This window comes from Monodelphis domestica, chromosome 5 (assembly GCF_027887165.1).
Source record: "Monodelphis domestica isolate mMonDom1 chromosome 5, mMonDom1.pri, whole genome shotgun sequence".
NCBI classification, from domain to species: Eukaryota; Metazoa; Chordata; class Mammalia; order Didelphimorphia; family Didelphidae; genus Monodelphis; species Monodelphis domestica.
Window position 1 is genome coordinate 252,860,976 of NC_077231.1, and position 23,295 is coordinate 252,884,270.

Sequence of the window (23,295 nt, forward strand, 5' to 3'; positions counted from 1 at the left end):
ATAATTTTTAAATGATCACACAATACTTATCTACAGCCCTTCTCCGATGCCTCATCAGGAGGGAGGTTGTCTTCAGTTCCCTTAAGACTGTGCCATAAACCCAGGTGTTTCTTCTCAGACTAAAAAGATTTTGAATATGGACCTGATGAGGACCCAACTGGCTCAGTTCAAAGAAGGTCAGCCTCTGGTTGGCAAGAAGTTGATCATCTTTCCAAGTCATAGTAACATATAGTCTTTGTGTCTATCCCAGACATAGAGGGAGCACTGACAGGGAGGAAATCACAGCATCTTAAAGAATGAAAGAAAATAATTTTTAAATAATTCAAAATAATTTAAATACTATATACCAAAATGTATAACATGAGCCACACTGAATCTGCTGTCATTAAGTCATAGAATTTTAGAATCAGAATTAGTCTCGTTTTGTCATTGCAGGTCCAATGTAATGGAAAGGAATTTTTTTTTTTATCTAGAAGCTAATCATTGAACTATTAGAAGACTTGAATTTGGTTCATCACTCTTTCCAAGTCATTTCTGCAACTTAAATACCTCAAAATCTCCCCGATTGCCCCCAAAATATTCATTCTCTGTTTACAAATGGGAAGATATGGAAGAAAGAGTGCTGAATTTATTTCAGAAGATATGGGTTTGAATCTCAGGTCCATTATTTACTATCTTGTGATCTTGGAAAAACCAGTTTGCTGAGGCTCCCTAAGCCTCAGCTTCCTTGTCTATAAAATGAGAGAATTGGACTATGTGGCCCCAAAGGCCCCTGTCAGCTCTAAAGTTTGATCCTATGACAGTGGGGAAATGAATCTCATCTCTGTACTCTTCCCCCCCACCCCCAGAATCTGCCCTGAAGTCAAGTGCCAGGGGGAGTGCTTTGGCTTGTATGTAGGTGGGCACCACTCTTCATGTTGGGCCAGGTGAGTAACAAAGTGCCCTGGCAGGCAAGGAAATAGAGGAGTGGCTCCATATTCTTCTCTGTTTTTGACTGTGGATACCTGTGTACTGCTTCTATTTTTCTATGTGTTGCATTAAAATTTTTGAACCATTAATAATCAACACTTTAGTAGATAATAGCTTTGGTAATATCCATTCTCAACCTAATTTTGAATATTGTTATTATATCCCTGATGGGTATTGCCTTCACTAGGGACTTATAAATAAAAATTGAACTTCTTCAACTTGGTAAAATTTTACTTAGGTTTATAAAACAAAGTGTAGAGTGACTTAGTGGATTGAGAATCAGGCTTAAAGATGGGAGGTCCTGGATTCAAATGTGATCCCAGACATTTCCTAGCTGTGTGACTCTAAGCAATTTAATTAATCCCCATTAATACCCTACCTCTTTTCTGCCTTAGAACCAATATACTGTATTGATTCTAAGATGGAGGGTAAAGGTTAAAAAAAAAAGACTAAATGTGGGATTCTATAAATACTCCCTTTTTATGTGCTAAAGTTCCTAATGTTGAAAATGAAATAAACTAAGGCTTATGTGTAATATCCTATTTGAGACTTAATAATACCATGTAATGTAAAACCTACTTGGATGTTAATTAACAATAGTTCTTACATATGTAGGCCAAATTTCTTTATGCTAAACTTCAAAGACTTCTGCATTTTTCTTATATTGAATATCATTTGGCATAAGCGGATTTTTATTTTAATGGCATTTGTAATAATGAGATCTGATATTTAATTTTATTCTCAAAACAATCTTGTCATGGGTAGGGCTAGGACTATCTTGCCCATATTACTTAGGTGGAGCCTAGGTTTCTAGGGAGTTAATTAAAGTTTATGATTAATAATGATAATGATCCTAAGCCTACCTCTCTTTAACAGTGACAATAACCCTAGAATGTAATTATCCCATACAACTGTCAATTTAAGAAATGGAACACTGGCTCATAGACTTAACTGGGCACACATTTTTGCATTTGATTCATCCAGCATTGATGAAATATTTGCTATATATGAGACAAAAGCAAATTTGACATGAACTCTTTAGAGTCTAATGGGGGGAAACAAATGCCAATTAAAAAAGAAAAAATATGTAGCAAATAATGTTTCTTCAAGAAGAATGAGATAAGTGCAAAGGAGTAGCCCAAGTAAAATGTTCTAAGGAATTTGGCAAGAGAGGTCACTTTTTCCCCAGGTAGGGCTCAGAAAAAGCTCAGTATCTTCATATAGGAAGTGTTACTTAAGGTGGACCTTAAGAGAGAGAAGATATTTCAACAGAGACATAGTACAAAGGCTTTTCTAGTCATGAAGAACAATATAATCAAAGGTATAAAGTTGGGAGTGAGGAGGACGGGAATATAAGAGAGGAGGCTGGTTTCAGTTTTGCTTTTGCTGGCACTTTATAATACATGTTTAATACATGCTTTTGGATTGATTGATATGTTAAATTAGCCCAAATAATATTTGTAATACAAGTTCTATCTACTGCCTCCACAAATCTCTATTTTGAATGTTCTATATCTCTATTGAAAAGCTTTCCAGTAATTACCCATTGCCTGGAGTAGAAACATCTGATGGATGGCAGGACCCTGGCATAAACCTGGGAGATAAGTTGGAGTTAGAGTGTCAAAGGAAGGAAATGGGTCATAAGTAAAAGTTTTTGTAGATGTATGGAATGTTCAGAACAGAGTATTAGAAGTATTATTTGGGCACAGAAACTGGCAAGGCCATATAAGAACTGATGCAGAGCAAAGTGAGTAGAACCAAGAGAACAATTTATACTTCAACTTAACATATTGTAAAAAATGAACAATTCTGAAAGTCTTAGAAACTTTGATCAACTCAATGATCAATCCTGATTCCAGAAGACCAATGATGAAAGAATGTTGCTCACCTCATGACAGAGAAGCAATGTACCAATGTAGAGTAAGATATATACATTTTTAAACATGGCCAATATGAGAATTTGTTTTCCTTGACTATGTTTATTCATTACAAAGATTTTCTTTTTTTATTCCCAGTGGGATGGAGGAAGATGAGTGAGGGAAAAATAAATATTTCATTATTTTAAAAAATAAATTAAAAACTATTACATAGGCTAAGGTAATATATCTGTCAATCAATCAAAAAAGCATTAATTAAATGCTTCCTGTGTGCTGAGCACTATATTAAAGTGATAGAGATTCAAAGGCAAAAATGAGATTCTCTTTGCACTAATTGTATTATGGTAGACCCAAGTTCACACTTAAGTATATACAAAATCTATTAAAAAATAAATAGGAGGTAATTGGTAGGGGAGGCATAAGTAGTTGGGGAGATGAATAAAAGCCTCATATAGGTAACTGTGTCTTGAACGGACTCAGTCCCTTTGTACTTTAAAGAGCTCAAAAATCACATGTCCTTTTTCCTTTTCAGTATTTCCTATGATTAAGTGTAGATCACCAGCAGATGCTAAGACATCAGTATTTGTTTTACAAAACTTTCTAGGGAGTATTTTGGGGTCATTTTGGGAGCCAGGATGATTGGGTTGTATATAATTACTTGCTCCATTTCCATTAGATCTAGTTTTGTTATCGTAGGGACATTTGTGACATGAAAAAGGAGCAGACTGATTTTGTGTGATCATAAATGAAATTATTCTCCCCAAACTGATGCCATATGTTTTCAGAAATTCACTTTTTCTACTCAAATCAAATAAGGGGGATTCGAGTTTAAAGGATATACTGTATCTATCTTTAATAATTATATCATACTGTACCAATATTATACCAGGCTGTATCAGATTAGGCTATACTGTACTAATGATCAGTCAACACATTGCTTAAACTGGTATTAGGATAAGTAGCAGAGAGCCTTTTTCATAATTTAAACTTGCTACATTATTATAAGGAAGGTGATTTGATTCCCAAGTTCACAGAATATCGTGACACTGATTAGAAATTATTTTCCTACTTAAGCCCTAGATATCAAAATATATCATTACCGTCTTTCTCAAACCCTTTCTCCCAGTCCTAATCTTAACCCTACCTTTACTCTTCTGAAAAGGCTAGACCAAACCTTCCTCTAGGATTAGAAGATCTGGATTTGGAAGGGATCTTGGTGATGATCTAGCTCATGAATGATTAACCCCTGTTTTCATTACATAGCCATTCGATTTGCATTCTAAGTTTGTGCCTTTGCTGATGTACATCTTAGAAAAAGTAATTTGCAGGGGTTTCATGTGTATCTGTTAAAGATGTTAAGTTTCATAGGAAAATGTTATCTTTAAATGACTCATATAGCCTCATCCCTCTTCTGCCTCTGTCAGTTGTCTGGCCATCTAGAGAATGACTCTGTCTTCCTAGCTAGAATTTTCTTCTACTGATTCCCTTCTCAGGGCAAACTGGATTGCTCTTTGCCCTGTGCAGAAGCTCTCCACTTTTCCACCTCTCTTCTTTTATTCCTAATGTTCTCTATCCCCGAAATTCCCTCCCTCTTTTTTCTCTTAAACTTCATGAGTTGAAAAATCTACCTCCGATATTACCTCAGTGTGGTAGAATAGCAAAAGCCTTAGGTCTCCAGTCAAAGGAGTGGGATTTGAATCTCAGCCCCACCACTTCTTTACCCATGTGTCCATTGCTAAATCAATTTGCCTCAGTTTCCCTCATTTGCACAGCAAGGGAGATGAATTAGGGGATCCCTCCCTCAGGTGCCTGAACTCTAGCTCCTGTGATAAAGCATTCCTGAATGCCCTTCCTTTTGTAATACGTTCCCCCCATTTAGCACTGTTTTGTAACCCATCACCTCTCATATATTCATTCATTCATTCAAATATTCAATACAATATTCCTATTGTAGCGTTATGTTATAGTGCCTGGTACTTCATAAAGGCTTAATAAATGCTTATTTGATTTTTATTTGTGCTGTTGTCTTCACCCCTGCTCAAAGCACTCCAGATCCCATGAGGGCACCCTGGCATCTGCCCCTTCATCGAGCTTGGGCTGGTTCACTTAATAAATTACTTGCTGTCTTCAGCTGAAAGAGGAGTGTGATCATATCATTGCCCTGTGCGCTAGTCAGATCACATATGTAGTATTATTTTAGGTAAAAGCAAGATATCTTCAGAAGGATATGGATAAGCAGGAATGGGTCCAGAAGAATGGGACTAGATTGGATGGGGGAATGCAAAACCATACAATATAAGGATGAATTTATTAAATCTTAAGAAGTGAAGAATTAGGAGTACTGGAGAACTGTCCTTAAGCATTTAAGACCTGTCAGAGGCCTGAGGCATTGAACTTGCTTTTTTTGGTCCCAGAGGGAAGAACTGGAGTGGAATTTGTAGGGAGGTGGATTTCATGGACACGCAGCAGGAAATTACCTAATAATTAGAATATACCAAAAGTGGAATTGGTCTCTTTTCCTTTAGTCAAAGCTGCCAAAATATTCTGCCTATGGCACAGATCTGATCATGTTACTCCCCTGCTTGACAAACTTCAGTGGCTCCCTGTTACCTCTAAGATAAAGAACCCATGACCTGGCTTTTAAGGTATTCTGCAATCCAGTTTCAACATATCCTTACAGCTCCATTTTATGTTATGCTCTTTCATGTACTCTAGTTCCTGTGAAAAAGGACAATGCGAATGAGACATTGCAGCTCTTCCCCCATTGCAGCCTTCTTTCACAATCATTCTCTTCCTTCAAGGTTTACCACCTAAAACAAAGGTTCTTGATATTGATGGGGGGGGGGGAGAAGATGGACTCCCCATGGAATTCATGGACAGATTTCAGGGGAGTCTCATGAGTTTGGATGGAGAAAAATAAATCCTTATTTTCACTAACCTGCAATTGAAATTTAGTGTTTCCTTCCATCATAATTTATAAAAAAAAAATTTTAAGAATGGGTCAGTAAGCTTCACTAGATTGCCAAGGAAGATCATTCCCCAAAAAAGGTTAAAAACTTCTGATCTAGAGCTACAGCTCTGTGAAACATCCCCTTATCCCCAATTGGAAGTATTCTCTTCTCAGATTTTCCCAATTATTTTGGATCTTTCTTTTCCTACTTATTATCATGAGCTGGGGTGCATGGGAAGAATGGTGTGAGAGCTGGCCAACAGGGGGCATGTGTACCCTAGATGTGGGAAAATTTTCCCAGGCAGAATGAGAATAATTTGTTCCAACAGCCATGAAGGCAATGGAAGCAGATGCTGGGGAACACTTAGAACTTGATTGGACAATGGAAGAAGCCAAGGTGGTCCACAGCATCCCAAGCCATCACCAGCAGTCCCGATTTTGGTCTTGCCACTAAACTTGGATGACTAGAAGAGAAGGCGAGGCTGACAACTTTGTGCACTCTGCCTCGCTGAAATCCAATTTAGGAGCAAAGCAAAAGCCATCACCTGATGTCATTTGGGTCCTCTTCCAGTAAGAAGGACAACAAACTGGCAGCTAACAACATGCCATCACCTGCTGCCTGTGCACTGGCTCCATCCCTTCCTGGCTGCTCTGCCACTCCTCCGGTGAAAGGAGTTTTTTGCTCGTTGAGAATTAAATCTTGCTATACATAAAATAGGGGCTTAATAAAGATTTGTCATATCAACTTCTTGGTAGGAAGTCTGATGACCATCGCTGGCTTCAGTGATAGAATACTGTTGCTGCTCTTCCTCCTACCATTTCCATGCAGGAAATTTTTTTTCCCAGCCCTGAAGTCTATTCTGAGTTTTTGCCACCTCAAACTTAACATACTTGAATGAAGCTTCTTATCTTTCCCACTCAATGTGCTCCTCCTTTTGTTTTCACTTGGCCAATCAATTCAACAGTGTGGCATCAGCATTCTCCTAGCCTTTGATCTTTGAAAACTTTGGTTCTTCCCCTGCCCTCCCCGCTGATGTCTGGCCATGTCCTGCATCTCTCCAATTCCACCTGCACACCTTCGCCTGCTGTGCCCACAGCTACTATATGGACTCATTCATTTTCCTGGGAGTCTGTATCCAGTTCTGCCTCCCAATGGGTCTTCTCGCATCTGTGTCCTCCTCTTCTCCGATTCATGCTTTCTATTGCTGCTAGACCGATCTTTCTTGGGCCAAAAAATAAACCAGTCATGTCACTCCTCTGCTCAAAAATCTTTGGTGACTTCTCAGACCTCCGAATTTATTCAGGCGAACGCTCTTATTTATAAGTGAGGAAACCGAGGACTCGTTAGGTTAATCACCTTGGTTGGTTAAAGGCCACACTGGAAGCAAAGAAACGTGGCAGGCAGGATTTGAATCCCAACCCCCTGATCCAGGAGCTAGAATTCTTTCTATAAGCAAAGTTCATGTTTATTTTTCTGTCAGTTCAAGGACCTCCACAATCTTATCTCTACTTTTCTGTATTAATTACTCCCCGAAACACATTCCAAACTCCAGATGAAGTACATAATTCTCTGCTTCCAAACCTACCTGGCATTTTCTTGCTTTCATACTTTTATTCACACTCATCTGGAAAACTTTCCTTTGACTCTTCATCTGTGATATCCGCTCAAATCCAGATACCACCTTTTCCAAGAAACTTTTCTGATGTCCCTTTTCAACAGTAACCATCTTCTTGGACCTCTGTTTTGTGCCTCTATAATGTACTTGCTAGGTAAGTTCGATGTGTTATAGTCATTGATGTTAGCGGTTCATCCCATAGTATGCTACTAATTCTGCGAGGTCAGGGACAGTGTCTTATATGAGCTTTATCTCTCCTGTGCTAAGCATTGGGCTCTGTACAGAGTAGGTGCTTAATAAATGTGTGCTAAATGAACGACTCCTGAAGTCCCTGCCAACTCTGAGATTGAGTAAGTCTTTGATTTTTGAAAATGGAGATAGTGTCCTTCAGTTTCTTCATATTTAATGCCTGTCCAATCTAGTGGCCTGCAAACAGGAGACTCTCGATACATGTTGTCAATTGATATTAATCCAAGATAATATAATTATATATTCATTATAATATTTTTAAATGTGCCTACTAATATTCCTGATTTTGAATCATTTAGCCTTTTAGATTTATTTTTAATACATTAACCTTTGGAATTAAAAACTTTTAAAAACTCATTAAATAGCCCTTTTTTATTAAGAACCAACCAAAGCATTGCTAAGAGAGACATGGTGATGAATTTAGGGGCAAGGGATTATGACCATGAGCAAGTAAAATCATTGTTTGGCCTCAGTTTTCTCCTCTGTAAAATGAGATAATTGGCCTTAGATGGCCTCTAAGGTCCTTTTGGCTCTAAAGTTATGATCTATGACAAGTTTCAACCAAAATATCGTAATGCTCTCCTACCACCACTTAATTAATTTTTCATAAAAGTCAGCAATACTTTAAACTTTTAGTTTCACTTAGCAGACAAACAGACACGTAGGTCACAACAAAAACCAAGACTATTTTTACTAATTGAGTAATACCATCATCTCAGTCAATTTTCACTTGTGGAGTTATTTTAATGTTTCAAATTACTGACTGTATATCTCACTATTCCCTCTCTTCATCAACTACCCCTAGAAATAGCACCATTAAGCATTGCTACACTGGTCTTAGCCTCTATTAAGCTTTCTTTTCATCAGTTTCCTGCCAGTCTATTAAGACAATGATGGTCAGTTTGCCAGTTTGGGAGTTAAAGAAACGAAGTTTAGTCCTAGAAGTAGTAGAAAATACCCAGTCACTTCTGATTTATTGGTCTAAATTTTAGTGAAGCTCTTCTCACTGGTTTTTAACTTCACAGAAAACTTTAGTCTTCAAATGATACAAAAGAAAGTCCTGTGTTTTTATAGAGCTTTTTATCTTAAAGAAGCTCAAAGTATTTTATTGATATTAACAATTAATATGGATACTCGTAGCCATCCCATGTGGGAGGTAGATTTTTTTTCTTAAGAAAATTAAAAGGTGGCAGCTGGATGGCTCAGTGGATTAACAGCCAGGCCTAGAGATAGGAGATCATAGGTTCAAATCTGGCCTCAGGTACTTCCTAGCTATGTGATCCTGGGCAAGTCACTTAACCCCCATTGCCCAGCCCTTACCACACTTCTGCCTTGGAACCAATACACAGTGTTGATTCTAAGATGGAAGATAAGAAAGAATTAAAAAAAAATTTTTTTTAATGACCCAGAGAACTGAATGATTTTTCCATGGTCACATTGGAGATTTAACTGTGATTGAAATTTCTTGGACCAAAGTGATCCTTTTAATATTTTCAGGAAATTCTGGTTTGGGTACTTTTATTTGTTTTGATTTCTTTTACCACTTTATAAATAAATTGTGACACTTAATTTAACTGCCCTTCTTTAAATAAGAACTTATTATATTAGAGTCCTTTATGACTTAAGTGTTTTTTACAACTAAAGTACAATATTAACTTATTAATTTTAGGAGCATTCATTTAAGAACCTTTTTTTTGGAGGTGGGAGGGAGAAATCTTCATTTTTTACCCACTAATCTATTATGGGATTTTAAGGATGAAAGAATTTAGATTATTATTATTTTAAAAAATATATCCTAATATTTTAAGATCTTATTTTCCATCAACTAGGATTTTACCAGTGGTAATAACATTTAAGGTGTGTATATATACACATATTTATATTTATATATATGCAAACCAATCTGTTGACAATCATTTAGCAAATGGCTGGTGTGTACTCAGCATTGTGCTAGACATTTTGCTAGAATATAAAAAACAGGGAAAACACGATGCCTGCCCTCAAGAAGTCTACTAATTCTAGTTGCATAGGTAAGTCTAACCTAAAACAACTAATGAAGTTTTGTAGAACCTACTCTACAAGTAATCGGAATCCAGAGAAATAAAGGATTATCAGTCTCGTTGAATTTTTAGAGCTGAAAGAAATCTAGGAGATGCAGTCTAACCTTCTGATACAGATGGAGGGACTGAGGTCCAAGAAAAGTCATTAGTTTGCAGTAGAGGTTAGACTTGAAATGGGCAAGAAGCCTTTTGGAAGGAAACCCAGGAAGAAAGGATGGGGAATTGCCAGAGGTGAGAACGAGCATAGCCTTTGTCAAGAGCAGGGAACAGATTGTCCTGACAAGAGAGGACGGTAGCTTTGGGGAGTCATGAAACTAATGTTGGACCAAAGGGCAGGATGTCGGTGGGAAGCCCGTGGTAGGTATTTGATCTGAGAAAGGATGACAAAAAAAGTATTTGAGGAATGTTAGATTGCAACAGTGTTGTTGGATGGGTTGGCCAGAGGATACCTTAGGGATTGGGAAAACAGGCAGTCCATTCTTCACTCAGTGGGATGGCAGGGGGACAGGAGAGAATGAATTGAATTGTAGATACAGTTTCAAGAAGTAAGTGACAAGACTTGGTAACAGGTGTGTGTAGAAGTGTTGTTAGTATACTTACATGCATATATATATATATATATATAATATTCCATTCTTTAAGTTCTTTTGCTTTGATTCTTCTTGGCTTTCCTTGCTAAATGTGCATTTAATGTAAGCAGAAATCCCAAATTGGAATAGACTCCGTGTTTGAGATTTTAAAAATAATTTCATACTTTATCAGGATTATCACTTAATCATCTGACTTTTCCTGTCCATTCTCAGAGCTAGGAACTGAAAACTGACCCTTATTATCTCATGCCTGGACTATTAGTCTCCCAACTGTTTTCCCTTGAAGTCTCCCTTACCTTTGGAATCAGCCATAGATCTTCAGTGGGTTGCTCTGTGTGTGTGTGTGTGTGTGTGTGTGTGTGTGTTTTAAGGGATTTTTACCTGACTTAAAGAATTGTCACTTTTATTTTCCTAGGAGGGAGGATTTTTGTACAAAGTTCAGGAAAGCCTGTCTACATTCAGAAGTTTGTTGAATCCATACTTAATTTTGGCATTCTTGTGTTGGAGGGAAGTAGCAGATATTCCTGTCACCTGGATGGACTAGAGCTAACCCAAGCTGACAAGTATTAATTTGTCCATTTGCCTTAAGCAAAGCCTTCCCTATTCTAGTAGTTAATGATACTGATCATATTTATTTTTGTTATGTGATACGGGTTGTGGACTTTGGGGAAATGAATAAATGAAACATTTCAGGATTTTTCTGCAAACATCAATCAATTCTTCCTAGACCGGTTTTTAAAAACATCTCAGTGGAAGGAATTCTTGGAGTACCATTTCGTGTCTGGCAAGACCCTTAAATGACAAGCTTGCCTTTGGGTCCCATCTCAGTCGTTCCTGCTAATAATTAAACGCTTTGCATGTTCTTGTTCTTTTAGTTGGAGAACTTACAGTTTGCCCCAACCTCCTCACAGCTAATATTTAATGCTTATAAAATGTTTTAGAAGAAAGATGCCCAAGTAGTAAGACTATCAAACCCCAGCTACTTGGGAAGCAGCATTTTCTTCTACCACCAAGAAGATAACTGTGCTTGACAATAAAGCTTTAAGCACCAGAAAGGGGTGGGGGTGGGGGGTAGAATTGAGAGGGGGAGGCATGGTGTGAAGTTGCTTTTGCAGAGGGAAAATTCTTTCAGATTATCATTTTTTTAGGGTGACAATAATTCCTTTTCCTTCATACTGTCCCGGGGCGAGGGGGTGGAATAGCTATCTATCTATAAACGTGAAATAAAATAAAACCTTGCTATTTTGGAGCCAAGTGTTTAATATTTATGCCATAAGCCTAGTGGCTGGGGAAATGATGCTGAAGTACACTGTGCTTGGTGCAGTAACTTGTTAAAACTATCCCAATTTATTAGTATCTTCCTTGTTGGTTGTTTGCTTCTTGTTTCCCCATTCGATTGTGAGCTTCTTAAGGACGTGGTTGTTTTTGCTTTTCTCTGTAGCTCCGGGGTTTGGCATCCAGCAGGCGCTTAATACATGCTTGCAGACTTGACTGACTTCACGACCGTTTCTTTTCCGAAAAACTTAAGTGTTGGCGCGCGCGCCCGTGTGAGTGTGATCCCCGTAGGAGAGCCTGAGTGTTAGTGTATGTGTGTGTTGATCGTTTCGCCACCTGGGGACTACTAGCTTTTCTCCCCGAGGCCCCCCAAAGTTCCTCGCCGGCAGAGAGGAGCGAGCCCCAGCGCCCCGGTCGCTCGGAACATTCGAGCCTTTGGAGGCTGCCCGCCCGTGGCCCCGGCAGTCTCGCTCTCTCGCAGCCGGCGGCCGGGGAGCTCGGGGGTCGCCGGGGCTGGAGAAGCCGCCGAGATGGCAGGGAGTCCCCCGAGCCCGGCGGCGGCCCGACCGAGCGCCTCCGCCCCCGCGGCTCTCTGGGACACCCAGGCGGAGAGCGGGGAGCGGGGAGCGGAGAGCAGGGCCGTGGGTAACCGGGAGAGGGGTGTGTGGCAAGCTGGAGGCGGGGGAGCCCAGGGTCCTGGCAGCACGGTCGTCCCCTCCGGGCCGCTTCGGGAGGGAGCGGGGCCGGGGCGGGGGAGGGTTAAGGGGAGGGCTAGGCGGCAGCGGCAGCGGCAGCGGCAGCCAGGGAGCCAGGGAGCCGGAGCCGGAGTCGAAGCCGGAGCCAGAGCCGGAGCCAGCGAGGGAGCAGGGGGTTGGCGGGGGCGCGCGCAGCCCGTGCCGGCGCCCAGCCTCGAGCCCGCGCTCCCCCCCTCCGCCGCGTGCCCGCGCCGCTGCGCGATGCAGTGTGGGGAATGGCTGGGGTTGGCTGAAGAGCGCACAGTGGAGTTTTAATGTCCGCCATGTTGGCCATGGCGTATTGAAGAGAGCGAGTGAGAGCGGAGCGGAGCGGCACAGGCACCCACCCTCCCGGCTGCTGTGAGGGCCCGGACGGCGGGCTCCACGCTCCGCCCCTCAAGTCCCCGGCAGCGGCAGGCGAGGGGGAACCGAACCCCGGGTTCTCCATGATCCCGCTGGCCGGGGCCGTTTCCCCAGAGCGGAGAGGTATCTGCTGCGCCTGAGATGAGTAAATTGTCGTTTCGGGCGCGGGCGCTGGACGCCTCGAAGCCGCTGCCGGTCTTCCGCTGTGAGGATCTGCCCGATCTGCACGAATACGCCTCGATAAACCGGGCCGTGCCGCAGATGCCCACCGGAATGGAGAAGGAAGAGGAGTCGGTACGTGTAAACTCCCCTGCCCGACCCACCGCCAGGCCCCGCTCCCCCTGCTGCCTGCGGCGGCGACGGAGCAGCCAGCCCCACACAAAATGGCCGCCATCTTCTCTTCCCCGCCGACATTCAGTCGCCGGCCCGGCCCTTACCCCGACTCCCTCGGCCTCGACCCCCGGCCCGCCGCGGCCCCGCTGGGCCCGCACCAGCGCTGCCCACCACCCCCGGCCGCTTCTACCCGGGACCCTCCGAGTTCGGGGGCCCGAAAGGCACAAAGGGGGTCACGTGACGAAGCGGCCGGCAGCCATTTTGTGGTCTTTAGTTCTTGGGTTGGGCCTTGTGCAGCGAGAGGGGAACGGGTTGGGTGGGGGGGCGGTGGCGGCGGGGGGGAGCGGGGTAGGAGCGCCCGCTTGCAGGCCTCCTGGCTCGCCGCTGGGTGGCGCCGTCAGGTCGTCGGGGCCCTCGCGCCGCTGCCGGCGCTCGGGCTGCACGCTAGGGGATTTGGCTTCGCTGCTTTGACCGGGAAAGCATTTCCGTTTCTAGGCAGCTCCCACGTGGGGTCTCGCCGAGGCCCGTGTTTACTGCAGGCCACCGGAGCTCCTGTTTATTCTCAGGACCGACTGCGCCCCGCCACATCCTGTCTGTGAGAGCCCCTTGGAGAGGCCGCGGGCTAGCCTAGCCTAGCTTAGCCTGGCCGGAGGCGGTTAGGGTCGAGCTCGGGACCCCGGCCCAGGCTCACCTCTTCCCTCCCCAATTCCGGGAGCGCTGCAGCGGGTAAAAGCCTTTCCCGTCCTCCGTCGAGCCTTGAGGAGGAATGGGTCACGGGTTTGTTGGGGCCGTAGGGCTTCCTGCTCCTGCTCCTGAGCAGGGGGCTTGCCACTCCGGAGCCCCAGCTGAGGCACCCCCCGCGGGAGGGACTGGCCCAGGGGAGGAAGGACGAGGGTTTGATAATTGTGGCACCCCCCCCCCCAGGACCGCGGATGAGCTCCGTGGAGCGAATGTCTGGGTTTAGAGCCTCCTACTTTCTGCTGCCTACCTATTTTTCGTTGTTATAGGCTTAAGTTGAAGTACAGGCCGAGCAGAAACTGTTCTTGAATAAGTTGGGTTCTGATGGGAGGCCCCTTAGACTTTCCATATCTGGTCTCAACCTCTTCTTCCTCCTACTCCCCCACCCCACCCCCTTTCACCACATAATTCGATGATTTCTAATCCTAAGGAATTGCATACCTTGGTTTTCAGGTACAGCCCACTTAAAACAGGGTGCAGTGTTTTGACAATTCCAGAAAATCAACGAAGCACACATACAACAGTTTGTGGAACATTTACCCAATTAGAACACAGTGCTCTTAACAGACTTGTGTATGATTGTATTGTAATGCTTTTTTTTTTTTTGGTACTGTAATATAAAGGATTTAAATTGTATAGTAGTGATTACACATTGTAATGTTACTCAAAAAATAAAAACTGATTAAATTGTTTTGATTGCTTAGCATATTAAAGTAAACTAGTTGTCTCAGTTGAATGTTAACTTTTTTTGAAAGGAAGTAGTGTCTTAAATCCCTCAAATTTTCGTATACACTGAAGGATTCAAGTGTAGTGTAAGGCATCAAGCGCTCAGTGACTTTCAGCACCTTTTATGTGAGACAGTACCTCCTTAATTTTTACTTGTGTTAACTTTAGAGTAGAATAGTGTAATTTTTGTTTTTGATGAGTGATTTAAAAAAAATTAAAGTACTTGTGACTGCAGTATCTTGTCTTTTTGTTTTATTTTTATTTGAACGTAGGTTTTGCAAACAATCCATTGTGGGGAAAGGGTAATAGATATACACTATTTTAGATATGAGTAGCTCTGTGATGGAACTAAGAAGAGAGCGTTAATTGCTTAATTTGCTCCATAAGTAATAATGGTTTTAGGAATGTGTCATTGAGTGAAGTCTTATGAATTAAATTTAAATATTCCCAGGAGTGTCTAAATTTTGCTTGTCCCGAAGGTAATGCTTGTGAAATTGGCAAATATATTTCATTTTACATTTAAAGCTTTAGATTTGAGGGAAATGACATTGATTGCAACATAACCAATTCTGTATATTTGATGTATTTACAACATATGCAGAGTTGAAGGCAAATTTCTTTTTACCTTTTAAAATTTTTTTCCATTTTCAATTCAAAATTTGCCTGTTTTCATGAATTAGAGAATATATACTTATATATGTTTACAATTATGCTGTATAGCATATATTTATAATTAGAAGACAAAGGGAGAATAATAGCTATTAAATGAAATTGTACACTGGACAACATCTTCACATCTGAGTAGTTGGTTTCCATATTAAACCTCTAGACCAAACACTAAGTGATAAGCATTTATCAAAAGATGAAAGATTTTTTCAAGCTACAACATAATTTGCTGAAATTTCTTATACCACAGAGGACTTTTAAGTCCCTTTAAAATATGAGGAAATAAGAAAATCTCTTTTCATTGACATCTAATTTTAGGGTCTCATCCTACAGGTTGAATTGAATTGGGGCCCTCCAATTTTATGTTCGTGATATGTTAAATGAAACAATATATTAATGTATACTTGGAAGGTTTTATTTCCCAATAAGCCAATAAAAAGTCTGTATTTTACACTTGAAACATAATGCTGCTGCTGTAAATGTAAGCAAAATTATTCTAGCAAATAGAGGTCAATTAAATACACTAATATATAGAAATGCTCATTTTTAACAAGTGATATTCAGTGGGGGTAAAGGACCTGGAAATTTGTCTTAAGTTAGCCTGGTCTCTTTATCAAGAGAAATATGGTCATAGGGATTCTTCTTTTAATTATGATAGACTTGAAAAGGAGCCCCAGTTTGTAAAGGACTTGGTTTCAAAGGATGTGACTGAGTCATCAGGGGTGGACCAAAATGACAGGATTTGGAATTGGATTTATTACATAATCATCAACAGGATAGAAATATGGGAACAAATGAAGTAGTACTTTTAGGTAGGGAGTTTGGTGTGGTTTGTTTTAAAATCAATAATATGGACAGGTAAATGGTTTTGTATTTATGGGATCTTTTTTCAGTTTATAAAAACTAGTATTTTGTGTGAAAACAATAATTAAAACTGAATATTTGAACTCTAAAAAAATAAAGTTAAAAATCAAGTCTTTCATACTCTATTAAGAAGCCAACTTTATCTTCCGGAGTTTAAATAAGGACAGTAAAATTAGTACTGCAGAGGATTTGGACAGAGAATAAGAATAATTGTTTTCCCAATGAAGTTCAAGAATGCTATTTTAAAACTAAACTATTTTACAGTGGCAATTCTAATTCTAGATCATGGAGTCATAATGACATTTTAGCACAGGAAGAAACCTTAGAGATTATCTCCTAGATACTTAACATACCCTAAATCTTCCCATTTTAAAGATAGAGAAACTGAGGTCCAGAAAGATTAAATTACTTATTCAAGGTCATATAAATAGCTAATATTGTTGATTTCCTATCCAGTGCTCTTCAACATATAACAAATCTGAAAAATAAACTTCCTCACCTACAAAGTATTCTAAAAAAGTTATGCAAATTCATTCCTAGTAAGAATTAGTATGATTTGGGAAGTATAACTTTCTGAATTTTTATTTCCTTTTTAATTGGATTTTTCTCATAATCTATTGTAGCTAAGCTTAATATAGGGTCAAGAAAGAGAGAAATAACATCCCCTTGTACTGCATTGGGTCGGTTTGGGTTTGTAGGATGGCAATGGTAATGTCACTTTTGTCCTAACTAGTGCACCTTTACATAACATCTTCACTAAGATTCTTCACTAAGACAATGTCTTCACTAAGACAATTAAGTTCCAAATAATAATGTCCCCAACCTTTGGCATGCTTATAATACTCTTCTCCAGCATAAAAATTTAATTGTTTCACAAAGATCACAACTTAGAATAAGGGGAAGAAATGGAAAAAAAATCTCTCTTCTGTTAAAGTATCCTTAATTTACAAGTGGCCTGCTCTTTCATTTTTGAGAAAAAGGAGAAGAATTTTTTGAGGGTAGAAGTGAAAAGCAAGTCCTGGTCCTATGTACCTTTGCTAAAAGAAAAAACTTGTTATATGTACGTGATTACAATTTTGTAAGTAGTAACTTGGTCTGGCATTAAATACTATTCATAATCTGGAATCACCCTATATTGTCTGCTTTATCTCATACTCTTCCTATACATGAATTATATTCTTCTCACATACATACCATTTCCTGTGCCTAGAATGTTTTTCCTCCCATTTCCATATACTTGTCATCTTTAAGGTGCTCTATTTTGTTATACATATTTTAATTTATTAAAATCAAGTTCCATCAAACATTTAAAATTATTAAATTTTGGCAATTCTTAAGACTCTTGTTTTAAAAATTCTTTTTATTTGTTTTAAAAACATTTATTCTTAAGTTTTGTTCTGCCATAACAGACTCCTGAACAAGTTCCTTCTATGAAGTACATTCCCTAAAATTAGTCTTGATAAACTTGATTGACAATCATTTGGTTTTATATCACATTCCTTTTTTAATATATTCTTCCCCATTTCCTTTACCCACTCTTCTATCCCTTCTAATAAAGAATAAAAAAGAAAGGGAGGTCAGTTAAGGAAAACTAGTCAAAGCATCACTTAACAGATGAAATGTTCTACATGTCCAGTCCTTCACTTTTGCTCAGCAGAGAGCGAGGTTAGGGACCAATCTGTTTGTTATAATTTTACGGCTTTCAGTTTCTCTTTTTTTGTATGTTTAGATGATTGTAGTTGTCATATGTTGTTTTTCCTAGGTCTGCTTTACCAGTTGACAGGAATCTTCCCATGCTTCTCTGAATTTTTCATATTTATAATTTTATGGGACAGTAATATTTTGAAGTTTTAACTGTTCCCTGTTGACAAGCATCTACTATTTTGTCCAACAGTTTTATGCTGTCACAATAGCAAATATCACAAAAAGTGCTGCTGTGAATATTTTTTTATTAATGGGACCTATGTGTTTGCCCTTTTGGGGGTGTATGACTAAGCCTTGGGATCTCTAGGTAAAAAGGTAGCACATCTTGGTCACTTTCTTAGAATAATAATGTTTTCCAAAATAAAACCATTTTACACTTCTACCAACCATGCATTAGTGGTCCTGGTCTTCCCACTATCCCTCTTACATACACTATTCCCATCTTATTGGCACCTATGCAGATTTGCTGGATGTGAGGTGAAACTTCAGAGTAGTTTTATTTTTTACTTCTCAGTGATTAGGAGCACTTTTTCATATGGTTGGGTTGTTAATTTTTTGGAAGTTCTTGAGAACTGTTTATGTCTTTTGTCTACTTATCCTAGGATGAATGACTCTTGGTTTTCCATATGTGTGTTGGTTCCTTTAGGAGGTCTGTAATTTTAGATTTGTACCAGATGCTGGAGGGTGGGGGGAAACAGTTGAGAGTATTTCTTCTTGGGGCATTAAAATTGTGCAAAAGCTTTTCAATTTCTTGAAATTGAACTTACTACTATTTCATCTTTTATTCACTTCTATCCTTTGGTTAAGACATATCCTCCTAGCCACAGCTGTGAAAGGTGTTTGATCTGATTTTTTTTTTTTATGGCAGGGCTTTTTATATTGATATTAAATATCAATTTGTTGATAGCAAAGGAGGGATGTGTCCTTTATTTTTGGTGGCATCATAACATTGACATATATGTTTGTATGTGTATATGTGTGCATATGTATACACACATGTGTGTGTGTATATATATATAGTTCCCTATGTAATATATTTCATTACATCAAAATACCAGAATTTGAGCACACATTTTGTTTTTATTATTCCACATAATTCTATCATTTTTGTACTTATGGCTCTTTGTGTTATCTGTAATTTCTTTTGGCATATGTAGTTCATAGCCGTGAAATTTGAGTCTTTCATAGTTCCAAACTTTTTCAGAATGGTTGAACCAAATCGCAGTTGCAAATAGTGCTTTGACTTCTGAAAGCCCCTCCACATTGAATTTTCCGGTTCTTAATAAATTTATGACAATGAGGGATTCTCAGGGATGTTATCTGTATGTCTCTTCACATTCGTTGATTTTGGATAGTTTCAGATAATTATTGATAATAGTTTTAATTTATTTTGAAAATTTTTTATAACCTTTGATCTTGTCTATTGAAGTCTTTGTTAGATGTCAGACTTTAACTCAAATAGTTAATTCACAAGTTTTAAATTTTTATAGAATTATGATTTTATATTTTTATGACATATAAATTCTTCCCTTAACTGTTACTGTGAAAACTGAAACTCTGCATTCTTGTATTTTTTTTTTTTAGGTATGACTGCTTTACATAGTTTGTCCATTTGGACATTGCGTTGATATTTTGTATAAAAAACTGACCTGAAGCTGATTTTCTGGCAGATTGCTTTTCATTTGCTTCAGGGTTTTTAGGGGGTTTTTTTGAGGGAGGGGAATGAATCCCTTAGGTTTTTATTTGTTTGGGGGTTTGAAGAATCCATTATGCATTTGTTTCTAGGACTTGCTCATCAAGAGCTGTTTTCCAATGACAAACTTTTTTCATCTGATTGATTTGATGTTTACTGCTTTATTATATGACTTGAGATTCTCCTATACTTGTTTTAAAACTCAACTGCAATATTGCTTTCTGATTCTCAACATGGATACACCTGCTCTAAATTTCCCCTGACTCAGATCTTTCTACATTTCTTAGGTACTTATGTATTATTCTGTATTTAGTGTAGAGGTATGAAAAAAAAATAACCTTGTAGACTGGGGTAGGGGGTGGGTTGGCACTGGGCGAGGAATGTGTGTACTGTACAGATAGTTAAACAAAGTAGTATCAGTGTAGGAAGTGGGCCCTGATATAGGCTTCAAAAGAATATTAAGATTCTATGGGGCAGGTGAAATTAAAGTTGAATCCCAAATGTGGGAGAGCCCAAAGAGGCAGCATAGTGTGGGTCTTAGGGCTTTGGATTTGTAGTCATGAAAACCTTGGTTTGGATCCCACCCACCTCAGACACTTAGCAGTTGTGATATTGTGGTCAAGCCACTTAAGCTGAGCCTCAGTTTCCTCACCTGTAAAATGAGAGGACTGAACCCAGTGGCTTCATGAGGCAGCTCTCAATTAGTCAATTGCCCTTGCAAAAGATTGGAGACAGAATGTTGTCTCCTGGCCACAGTTAGCAAATTGGTGTGATGGACTAGAGTGTGAGAAGAGTAGTAATATAAAATAAAACTCCAAAGGCAGCTGTTTGAAGTCCAGTTGTGGCAGGTAATTAAGACCATATTGAAGGATTTTGTTTTATTGTAGCAAAAATTTGAGACTTTAAAATCTTTTAGTGGTGGGATTATGTTGTTAGAGAAGTGATCTAAGAACATCACTTTGGCAGATGTTTGGAGGATAGATTAGAAGCAAGGAGGTCAGTCAGAACCTAGGTGGAGATTTGTCAGTAAAGAGAAAGAGATAAATGAAAAAATAATTACAATATTTTAATTTTGTAAAGTGAGTTTGAGATTGGTAGTATGAGTCTGTAAACTTTCTCATCTAAATTTTATTATGTTCTAGTGCTTACATAGCATGGTTCTCTGCACACAGTTGGCACTTAAAAGCTTTAAAGGATTACTATCAGCATGTTTATTAACTTTATATTTTGCTGCTTTATACCAAGGATATTTAGTGATGATAATATGGCAACTGCATATTTAAAATGTAAGGATTCAGGGCATCCTTGGCATAAAGTTTTACACAAAATTTTCATCAGTGGTTCAGTGAATAGTTGGTATGTCACTAATCTTCCATTTGTGCACAAAAATTCTTACTCATAAGTTGAGTAATTAGTAAATACTAAAAGAGTAAAGCAGCAGAGGATTTATTAAAAAGAAATGTAATATTTTAATGTCAGTGAAAATAGTATACCTAAACTTAGCTTGCTTGGCTCTGAAAGACAGTTTGTTTTATTGATCTCTACAAGTTACTTAAAGCATAGCAGGAGCAATAGCACAACTCCAGTATTCAAAACCAGTAGAGTAGCTAGAATAAAAACTAACTGTAGTGTTAATTAACATGAATTCCACAAGCTTACTGATTGCTTCTCATTCTTACTTTTACACAGATGAGTAAATATAGCATATACACAATGGAGGGGGACAGAAGAAAGCATTTATTTAGTCCTTGTCAGGGACAGTAGAGTAGGAGCTCAGGATGCAAATACAAATAAGCAAAACTATCTGCCTTCAGGAAGCTTACATTCTGAATGGGGAAGGCAACATATAAAAGGGGAGGGTTTGTGGGGTTCCTATGTTAATGTCATGATCTGGAGGTGGCAAGGCCTGATTCAGGACAAAGATATGGCACATATCCAAAAGTGCATGGGGGTAAGGAGGGGGGGGAAAGGACAATGTGCAATGTATACATAGCTTGGTGTATGGAGTGAGGAAACAGATCAAGGTAGGAAACAAGCATTTATTAAGTACCTCCTATATGCCCTAACTATTTTATAAATATTTCATTTGATAACACTGTGATGATCTTTGGAAGTAGGTGCTATTGTAATCCCCATTTTATGATGGAAGAAATTGAATCCTTTTCCCAAGGCCACACTGCTACTAAGTGTCTGAGCTTAGTCCTCTTCCCTCTATTCCCTGGGACTGCCTAGAAAAAAATAGGAAAGGGGGCAGCTAGGTGGCTCAATGGATTGAGAGCCAGGCCCAAAGACCGGAGGTCCTGGGTTCAAATATGAATTCAGACACTTCTTAACTGTGTGCCTCTGGGCAATTGTTCTATTGCCTAGCCCTTACCACTCTTCTGCTTTGGAACCAGCTCGTATTATTGATTCCAAGATGAAAGGGAAGGGTTTAAAAAAAGAAAGAGAAAAAAGGAGGAAAAGCCCTATTAAGGTAGGTGGTGTGGCTTTTTTTTGACTTGAACTTTTGAAGAGAGCTAAGGGGTCTAAGAAATGAAGCTTTGGTAGATAATTCTGGGAATGGGGGGTGGGGGTTAGGAGAGGGGGGTGCAGCCTGTGTATGGACATGGTCCATACACATACAAAATGTTGTGTGCTGGGTAATAAGTAGGCTAGTTTGACTGGAGAGTAAAGTGTGTAGAGGGTTAGAAGAGTAATATGTAATTAGTTTGAAAACCCAGATTATGAAGGATTTTAAAGGCCAAAACATAGAGAATTTGTTTTATCCGGAAGGCAATGAGTATAGAGCTTCTTCCTGAGTAGGGGAGTTACAGGATTTTAGGACTATCAGGCACCTTGTGTGGTGGATAGATTGAAGAGGAAAGACACTGCCAAGGAAGACCAAATCAGACACTATTCTGGTAGTTCAGAGAAGAGGTAATGAATCCTAAAGAACTAGATGTGGTTATGTAAGTGGAGGTAAGGTGATGTATTTGAGAAATGTTGGGGAGATGGAGTTGATGTGTTAGCAGCTTATGAGATATAGAGGAAATGAGGATAACTTTTTTAAAAACCCTCATCTGTCTTGGAATCAATACTCTTGGTTCCAAAGCAGTAGAGTGGTAAGGGCTAGGCAGTGAGGGTCAAGTGACTTGTCCAGGGTCACATAGCTAGGAAGTGTCTATGGTTATATTTGAACCCAGGACTTCCCATCTCTAGGCCTGGCTCTCAATCCACTGAGCCACATAGCTGCCCCCAGGATAACTTCTAAGTTATGACTGTGGATGATCAGTGATACTCCTGACAATAAGGAAGTTAGTAGGTTTAGGGGGAAAGATGAGTTCTGTTTTGGATATGTATTTACCATGGCTATGAGGTATCCAAATGGGAGGTGCCTAATAAATAGTTGGCTATACAGGTCTGAAACCCAGGAGAGAAGTGGATGCTTAGATTCATATACTTGGGAAGTCATCTGAGATAAAAAGGATAGTTGAATTTACAGGTGCTTGATGAAATCATCAGGAGAGTAGAATATAAAGGGAACCACCTACATAGACTATGGATAATTTATTTCACTTGCAAGTGAGATCAATAAGGGCTGGTCCCTGAAAGGTAGTTTCATAAAAAGTACCAGGAGAAAAAAATAATCTTAGAACAAGACTTTCTAAGATTCCCAAATTTGTTGTTATAGGAGGAGGGGGATGATTAGAAGCATCAGATGAAGGCTCATCAGATTTAGCAATAAAAAAGAGGGAGAAGAAGGAGCAATATTAGAGGAAGTGGTGCATTGGAAGCCAAATTGGGGTGGTAAGTGACTATAGAATTTGAGGAAGTGGTAGCAAGGAGTATAGATGACTTTTTCTGTAAGTATGACTGAACAGAAATCATGGGGATGGTATTTATGGTAAA

At 39.5% G+C, this 23,295-nt stretch overlaps 1 protein-coding gene across 5 annotated transcripts in view; it reads left to right on the top strand.

Moving 5' to 3' along the window:
• EPC1 (enhancer of polycomb homolog 1) overlaps positions 1-23,295 on the top strand; it is a 93,677-nt gene that overhangs the window by 14,804 nt on the left and 55,578 nt on the right. For 2 of the 5 annotated variants that reach the window (XM_001366625.4, XM_001366677.4), the window contains exon 1: positions 12,526-12,977. The exons of the other annotated variants lie outside the window; for them this stretch is intronic. In XM_001366625.4, coding sequence (XP_001366662.1) covers positions 12,825-12,977 — 153 coding nt within the window. In that variant the 5' untranslated portion in view covers positions 12,526-12,824. Of the gene's footprint in view, positions 1-12,525; positions 12,978-23,295 lie in introns of those variants that run through there. 5 annotated transcript variants of the gene reach the window in all.